The 9,171-nt window shown below is 35.7% G+C and overlaps 1 protein-coding gene and 1 long non-coding RNA gene across 2 annotated transcripts in view; both read left to right on the top strand.

Moving 5' to 3' along the window:
* The window catches only part of LOC109375265 (natural killer cells antigen CD94-like), a 9,489-nt gene extending 7,622 nt beyond the window's left edge, over window positions 1-1,867 (top strand). Inside the window, exons 7-8 of the mRNA XM_019630555.1 lie at window positions 1,472-1,576; window positions 1,770-1,867. Coding sequence (XP_019486100.1) covers window positions 1,472-1,576; window positions 1,770-1,867 — 203 coding nt within the window. The remainder of the gene's footprint in view (window positions 1-1,471; window positions 1,577-1,769) is intronic.
* A 167-nt stretch (window positions 1,868-2,034) lies between these two features.
* Window positions 2,035-8,493, top strand: LOC109375269 (uncharacterized). Its single transcript, XR_002122538.1, has 4 exons — window positions 2,035-2,094; window positions 6,217-6,368; window positions 7,205-7,308; window positions 8,098-8,493. It is a non-coding gene; the product is annotated as an uncharacterized LOC109375269 (long non-coding RNA).
* Window positions 8,494-9,171: the final 678 nt, after the last annotated feature.

Here is a 9,171-nt window from a genome sequence, read left to right on the forward strand (position 1 = left end):
TGTAAAGCTTATACCTTTTTAATTTTATCTTCTTATTACCCTAATATATATAATACATGTGATATATTGGTACACAACAAATTAAGAGTACTTTAGAAACTTAAAACAACCCATGTTTATAATCTCATATTATCTATGGATAGGAAATGGCATGGTTAGTTGTTGCCTTTATTCGTGGCTCCACAAGGCTAGAAACTTTTAACTTTAGGAAAACAGATGTATCACAGTCCTTGTTTTTTCTTTTTCTTTTTATTCTTTGTTTTTGGTTAAACGATCAATATTTTAAAAAAGCTTCATCTATGATAATATTGTAAAACAAGCATAAATAATATAAACAATAAAAAATTTAGGAATCTGCTTTATATGCGGTGAATGGTAGATTGTATTTCCAAATACTTATTCATAGAGCAAGGTCCCTACTCTCAAGGTTCTTATCCTGCCCATCTGTCCCACGTTTAAATTCCCACTGGTAAGGTATTCTTCTGAGGGAGAACACCTTGTAAATTCAACTATCAGTATACTATCTGAATGATAAAACACAATAATTAATATAATACTTAAAATATATTCAAATAAGTATAATAGAGCAACTGCAGTGGTTTCAAAGATTTCAGGGAACAGAACCTGGAGAGTACAGAGGTGCTGAAGGGCCTAGACCAGCTGAGGCAGGTGTAGAGCACAGGTGTGTGTGTGTGTGTGTGTGTGTGTGTGTGTGTGTTCATGGAACAGTATTGGGGAGTCACTCTGGTTCTACTTTTTTGATCTTTGTCTTTCATAGCTAATGAGGCAGTCTCAGAATCATAGAATGAGAGATGGAAATACCAACTACTCTCTTGTGAAGAAAAAAAATGGAAATAAGAAAACACAGCAACACACAGAGGAATAGGTATGATTTGAAATGTACGGCATGTGTGCTCGGGAGAAAGACTGACTGGATTCAGAGTTAATGACTGTAGTGAAGCCTGTCATCCTACCTTACTTTTCTCATCATTAAAATGAGTATATTATATATCCTTACTATCAAGCTATTCTCAGAAATAAATGAGCTAACCTATGCCAAGGGCTTTAATCTGTGTTTTGTACAACATAAATTATAAATGTTTCTCATTATTAAAAGAGGAAAACGCTTTGTGGAGCTTCATCATACTAAGTTAATTTACCTTTGATTTACCTATCTTTTTTCCTATTTTCCAAATATTTTTAAAAGATGATGATATTTAAACATTAAAAACAAACAAAAACACTTTTATCTCACATTGCTGCCTGATAATCAAAGAATTCACATTACACATGTGCACTGAGAATTTCCTGTGTTGTGGTTTCCGGAACATTTTAAAAGTTAGTGATTTAACTGCTTGTTGTGCATACTGTATTGTACATCATGTCTCACCAATGGATGATGAAGAACAGCACTTAAATACACAATTTTTCTTTTTTCTTTTTTTAAAATTTCTGCTTACACAACGTACAGATTCCAATCCTCCAGCTCAATTCCGTGATCCAACAACGTGCTTCTTGAACAAGCTTACATCGTGTCTTACTGGTATCGACACTGGAACAACAGTTCTCATGGCAGGTAAGTCGGCCAGAGTCATAAAATTAAGTATATGTCATAAAAGTTTTGGTGTTGGGTGGAGTTCTGAATGGAATGTCTTCATTTTCCAGTGTTGCATTGGAAGATATTTGGGTTGTCAAACCAAAGAAATTTTTAAATTCTCTCCTCCAGGTTTCTGCTTTTACACCTTCAGCTCCTGGGTTTGCTCTTTAAGTCATCACCCGACCTCTCTTTCTCTACAGCTTTTCAGACCACTCCATGGAGGTTGATTTCTGGGATCTTAGCAGTAACGTGCCTTGTGTTGATGGCTAATTTGGGAATACAGCTGAAAAATTGTAAGTTTTTCTAGGCCAGTTTATATGAAGCTCAAAGCCATAACAAAACCATTTAATAATAAAGGATTCATTCTACTAATGTATAATAATTGGTTATTGCACAAGCCTGTTTATAATTAAGTAATTTCTATTCATTTCCTGTAGTATTTCGTGAACAAAGTATTCGGCCAACATCATCGCCAGGAACTGCAGAACCCCAGGAAGGTAGGTTCTATACTTTGGAAAACCTTAATTTTCATAGAGGATAAAAGACAGTTTCTTGTTTGATTCACACAGAAGCTTGACGAACGATTACACTAATTATACATACTAATGCAAGTTTAGCTGCTAATTGTAGGATAGTCTAATTTTATTGTTTTATAATGTAAGAGTTAAACTACATTGATGTGCATAATTTATTTCTTTAGTTAATAAGGGTAAGATAGCCTGAAATGACATGTTTTTCCTATACGAGTACTTATGTTTAAGTAACAAATGAAAACTGAATTATAATAAATATTTCAGCTAGTCCTAATTACCATCCTGTGATTGCTCATAGCTCATACTTTTATAGCTCTATAATTTTCCTCCTCTCTATTGCTTAATTCAAAATATAATGCTGCGAATTCTGTAATTTATTTATTTTTTAATTAATTTATTAGGGTGACATTAGTTAATAAAATTATAGATGTTTCAAGCGTGCAATTCTATAATACACACCTATATATTGCATTGTGTGTTCACCACCCAAAGTCAGATTTACTTCCATCACCATATATTTGACCTCCTTTGCCTTCTTCTAACCCCCCCCCCCCCGCTGGTAACCAATAAAACGTTCCCTGTGTCTGAGTTTATGTTTCTTTGTTTGTCTTGCTGTTTTGTTGCCTTCAGTTTTGTATTCCACATATCAGTGAAATCATATGGTTCTTGAATTACTCTGTCTGATTTATTTCACTTACCACGATAATGTTAAGAACCACCCATGTTGTTGCAAATGGCAGTATTTCACCTTTTTGTATGGCCCACTAATATTCTATTATATATGTACCATATCTGCTTTACCAATTATCTATTGAAGGACTTTGACTGTTTTCATGTCTTAACTACCAAGAATAATACTGCAATGAACATAGGGGTGCATGTATCTTTACAGATAAATGTTTTCAGATTTTTAGGGTGGATACCCAGAAGCCTAGAAGAGGGATTGCTGGGTCATATGGTAATTCTATTCTTAATTATTTGAGGAACCTCCATACTATTTTCAATAGCAGCTGTACCAGTTTACATTTGCATCAGCAGTGTATGAGGGTTCCTTTATCTCTACAACTCCTGTATAATAATTACTTCTCTTTTTGTTAATATCCATTCTAACAGGGGTGAGGTGGCTTCTTGTTGTGGTTTTGATTTGCATTTCCTTAATAGCTAGTGAGGTTTAGCATTTTCTCATACATATGTTGGCTGTATGTCATCTTGGGAGAAATGTCTATTCAGGTCTTCTGCCCATTTTTAAGAGATTCCTGCAATTCTGACCCTGCTTATCCAGTGTAAGCCAGGTCAAAGTCCAGTTTTTTAAGTGTATTTTTTCGAGCTGATCTGCAAGTTGTCTTATCATCTTCTGTGATCCTATAGAATTCACTTATATTTGTGGTTCTCTTAGTGTTTTTCCAGCTTCATTGAGATATAATTGATGTACAACATTGTGCAAGTTTAAGGTAAACACTGTGTTCATTTGACATGTTTATATTTGCAATATGATTACAATGGTAGCACTACCTAATAGCTCCATCATGTCAAATAATAATAATTTTTTTATGTTGTGAGAAGATTTAACATCTACTATTTAGCAACTTTGAAGTATATGAGATCAGACAATTAAGTTTGTGAACTTGTTGCAATGATGTTGCTAACCAATTTTTGATATCAGAGATATTATTCATTATGAATTTGTACCAACGGGACAAACAATTAACTAAGCTTACTATTTGGAAGTGCTGTGAAGGTTGCATGAAAGGATGACCTGAACTTTTCACCAACAATTCATGGCTCTTGCATCATGACAATGCACCAGCTCACACGGCACTGTCTGTGAGGGCGTTTTTAGCCAGTAAACAAATAACTGTACTGGAACACCCTCCCTACTCACCTGATCTGGCCCCCAATGACTTCTTTTTTCACCCCAAGATAAGGGAAATATTGAAAGGAACACATTTTGTTAACATTCAGGACATCAAGGGCAATAGGATGGCAGCTTTAATGGCCGTTCCACAAAAAGAGTTTCAAAATTTCTGCACTGGCGTTGGTGCATAGCTTCCCAAGGGGAATACTTCAAAGGTGAGTGTAGTGATATTCAGCAATGAGATATGCAGCACTTTTTCTAGGTTGAGCTCACAAACTTAACTGTCACACCTTGTATAATGTAGTATTGTAACTCTAACCACACTAATATACAGTAGATCCTCAGAACTTATTAATTTTCTAAGTGGCAGTTTGTACCCTTTGTCCAACATGTCTTCATTTTCCCCACCTCCCAACCACTGGTAACCACCATTCTCTCTCCAACTTCAACACCATTCATTTGGCATAGATTTGAGTAGCTGTCAGCGATAACATTATATGTTCAAGTCTCAATCACTGGTAAACTGTATGACTGAACTTCAAACTAATCGTTTTATTTATGTTCATTTTGAAAATAAAATATTCAAAATATATATCAAATTTCTCGCAAGGCACCATACTCTTATTCTGACTCAGGAATTATGCTAAAATATTTACCTTATTTAAATATTTCTGGGCTGGACAAGTGGCTTAGTTGGTTAAGAGTGCGATCTCTGAGCAACAGGGTCACCGGTTCTATTCCCACATGGGCCAGTGAGCTGTGCCCGAGCTGAACTGCCGTTGACCTACATAGGTGGCAGGATGGCTTAGCTGGTGAGAGCGTGCGCTCTTAGCAACAAGGTTTCTGGTTTGACTCCTGCATGGGATGGTGGGCTATGCCCACCTGCAACTAAGATTGAACATGGCACCTTGAGCTGAATGTCCGCGAGCTGCCGTCGGGTGGCTGGATGGTGACTGGACTTGGAGCTGAGCTAGCTGCGCCCTCCATAACTAAGGTTGAAGGACAACAACTTGGCTGTTCCCCTTCCCCAATTCCCCAACACTGTTCCCCTTCCCCAATTCCATAATAAAATCATTAAAAAAATAAAAATATTTCTTTCATCTAATTTACTCAGATTTTCACACCAGAGCTCAACTCTGGGTCACTTCCTCAAAAACAGATTATTCGAACCCCTCCCCACAATGTTACAATCTTCTAAGTGATGTTTTAATGAATTTCTTGTGTATAATTATCCTAATTAACATTAAATGTAAATAATAAATGATTGGACATTATAATGTCCATGGGAAAAAGGGTCTAGTCTGATTCGGTCACATAAATATTCTCTGAACTTTGGTGTATGTAGTAGATTCTCAAAGAATATTTGTAAAAAAAAAAGATTTTTTTAAAATATTTTATTGGTGAATTGGGGAGGGGGAACAAAGTTGGGGAATTGGGGAAGGGGAACAGTCAAGTTGTTGTCCTTCAATCCCAGTTGTGGAGAGCGCAGCTCAGCTCAGCTCCAAGTTCAGTCACCATCCGGCTGCCCATTGGTAGTTCGCAGCCACTGAGCTCAAGGTGTCTTGTTCAGTCTTAGTTGCAGGTGGGCTTAGCCCACCATCCCATGAGGGAGTCAAACCGGCAACCTTGTTGTCAGGAGCAGGTGCTCCCACCAGCTGAGCCATCCTGCCACCTGTTGGCAGCTTAGCAGCAGCTCAGCTCGGGTGCAGCTCACTGGCCCAGTGGGAATTGAACTGGCGACCCTGTTGCTCAGAGCTCACGCTCTTAACCAACTGAGCCACTGAGCCGGCCCTCACAAGTGATTTCTGAGTAAGTAAATAACATTTAAAAAATTGAGGCTTTTAATGGATGTGTCTTGAGATTATCATGCCAATCAAAATAAGTCAGACAGAAAAAGGGGAGAACCATATGATTGACTCATAAGTAGGATATAACACTTAAAGCAATAAACAAACAAGCAAAGATTCATAGACACACACAACGATTTAGTGTTTACCAGAAGGTAAGGTGGGAGGGGATAATAGAAGAAGGTAAAGGGGACAAATATATGGTGATGGAAGGAGAACTGACTCTGGGTGGTGAGCACACAATGCAATATATAGATGATGTATTATAGAATGGTACACTTGAAACCTATATAACTTTACTAACCAATGTCACCTCAATACATTTAATATGTAAAAAAAATTGAATCTCCAATGTCATCACTCATCTTTTGTTTTTTCTCTTAGGCTCTGACTGCTGTTCTTGTCAAGAAAAGTGGATTGGGTACCAATGCAACTGTTACTTCATTTCTAATGAAAAAAAAACTTGGGCAGAAAGCAGGAACTTCTGTGCCTCTCAAAATTCCAGTCTGCTTCAGTTGCAAAACAAAGATGAATTGGTACGTATTTAATTGTGGTTTCTTATACTTCCTTTGACCTAGGAAAAATATACTGCCTAAGTGAGATGAATACCTTGAAATCTCTAATCAGATCAATAACTGAGTGGTTATATTTGAACTAAAAGTGACTTACTAATTTCTTATCCCTTAAAATACTCATTATAAAACCTATATAAAATTTCTCAAATACTTATATTATAGGATAAAAAATCAAGATAAATGCCAGACAAAGTTGAGGAGACATTTTAGAAAAATCAAAGAAGAAATAATAGCTCATTGTTTTTATTCAAATAACCAACCGACAACTTTTAAATATTTAGACCTTTAATTGAATTTATAATTTATTTGGTAATTATATATCTTTCATTATCATTCTTGGATGTAATGTGCAATGGACATGAAGAGCATGATCATAATAATTACCCAATTCTGAAGAAAAAATGAAAAATTTCTCCATCTGCATGAGGAACCTGTGTTGAGTGTAGGTTGAGTAGGCCTATCAAAGAATTTTATCTGACAAGATACTGTTGATTTGGGTTGAAATTTGATAGTCAATATCTGTGAAAGAAGTGTTCTATGAAAATTTTACCCTTTATAATATTTTTCATTCCTTCAAGAATGAGATTTTGTGATATTTTGTCTCCATAAATGAATAGGCCTTATAGTGAGAAAATATGAGACATGTGACTATACCTCCTAAACTAGACATAAGGCAGGATTTTAGTTTAAATGATTTGAAGTCTGGATTTGATTCTGGACACTGACTTTCTGGAAAGTACATTATTCCCAGAGCAGATTCGAATTAAGTTAATATGCTTGTCTCTGTTTCCCATCAGAGTTTGATGATCTCCTCTACACATTTTTACTGGCTAGGACTGTCTTACAATAAAGAACATCGTGCCTGGTTTGGGGAGGATGGCTCTGCTCTCTCCCAAGATCTGTAAGTTTCTCCTACTTAAGGTCTTTTTATGAGTTTATCCTTAGGTATGATCAAAGAATATAACATCCGGGGATACTGTAGCTAAAACCACCTCTCTGGAGCCTGAGAATATAAACAAGAGAATAGATACAAGACAGTAACAATTTTAGCCCCATCTAGAACATCCAAGTTTATGCTCAAGTGATATGAAGTTAATGTACTTCTGACCATAAAAGAGCTTTTGACTTTCTCTTTCTTCCTTGGTACACACACTTGGATGTGCTGTGCATGTACCGATGCTCACGCAGAGGAGCTGCCCGGGAAAACAGGATCGCCATTATTTTCTTTATTCTGGGGGATCCCAATATTCTCAGCACCCTTTATGTTTCAAATATGCTGGGCTTCTGCATATTTGTAATCTTAGAATCTCATGTTCATTTATAAACATGTGATTTGCAGCATCATACAATGACAAATTTTTTGTGCTCTGATTTCTTTTCCTAGACTAAATTGGTCAGTATATTTTAAACAAAATAGAGGCAAAGTTAATTATATATCAAAATTATTAATAACAATGGCAGAAACAAAAAAGCTCTCTAACCTCAATGCTATTGATTATTGAGGAAATAAATTAATTTTGTAATATTATAATATTGTGAAAACTGTGGCTGTTGAATGAAAAAGATATAATGACTCAGTATTTTAAATCAATTCAAAAACTTTAAAAAGTTCTCTCGTTTAATAAAAACACCATCCCTGAACATTCTCTATTCCTTTTATCATATGCTAATATTTTATTTCTCCTTACAGGTTTTTACCCTCTCAAACCATAAATACACAGAACTGCATAATACACAGAAGAAGAAATGTTCTGGATGAACCTTGTGAAAATAAATTTCATTATATCTGTAAGAAAAAGTATATTTAGGTGTTTCTTAGGGCATAAGGGGTGTGCAACAAGGTTCAATAATACTAAGAATGGTAAGTTTACCTCTTATATTATTACTTATTATCTACTCCTAGGATGTGCAACATGTTTCAGATTGTTGCTTACTATACAATTGTTTCATATATGTGGAACCCTGTGTTTTAAGGTTGATGAAATTGTGTACCTAAAGGTAAAACTGTAAAGCATCAAGGTAAATAATTTCATGCATATTTTTATTTAATGCATGTGTTCAATACTGCATGCAATATATTCTTCCATATATGTTATTGTAAATTTTCTCTGCAGCAATTTAAAAGTTACATAAAAATACATGTTAACATCATTTCAGTCTTGTTATGTTATAAAGGCCCATGCATACCTCACTTTTCTGGAGGTTAGCTCTTTCTGGATATTTATTCATCGACATGTTTTAATTTAGAGCTAAAACGCCACAGGACAGTTTCCTCATGTGTGTCATTCAGCCTCAGAGGATAGCACATGTGTTTGTTCTCTTGATGCCCCTGAGTTCTGCAGAACCATCATAAGTCTTTGGCCAAATATGTGGGTCCTGTGTGACTGCTTTGAAATTTGCAAAGGTAAAGGGACACAAACCCTGATCACCTAAATTCACAATAGCTATTTCTTTACTCCACAGATGTTTCTTGCCTTATGCTTATCCATCAATATGAGTCACTTACATGTGCATTGAAGATCTTAATCACTAATTAATCTCAAAAACTTTTTCCTAAAAGTTATGTGTAAAATAAGAACAACTCTTTCTTTGTGTGTGGTAGAGGGAGCAATCCATTTGACTGAGGGGTCTGAGTGTATTGAAGAAGGACTGGGACACAATGAGTCCTGATGCCTGTGGCCTGGATGGGATTTTCCTGACCCTACAGATATCAAAAGCCTATTCTCTTTTTTGAACTGCTGTTTCGACATCTTAAAAATTTATA

Source organism: Hipposideros armiger, unplaced genomic scaffold (genome assembly GCF_001890085.2).
Source record: "Hipposideros armiger isolate ML-2016 unplaced genomic scaffold, ASM189008v1 scaffold_922, whole genome shotgun sequence".
NCBI classification, from domain to species: domain Eukaryota; kingdom Metazoa; phylum Chordata; class Mammalia; order Chiroptera; family Hipposideridae; genus Hipposideros; species Hipposideros armiger.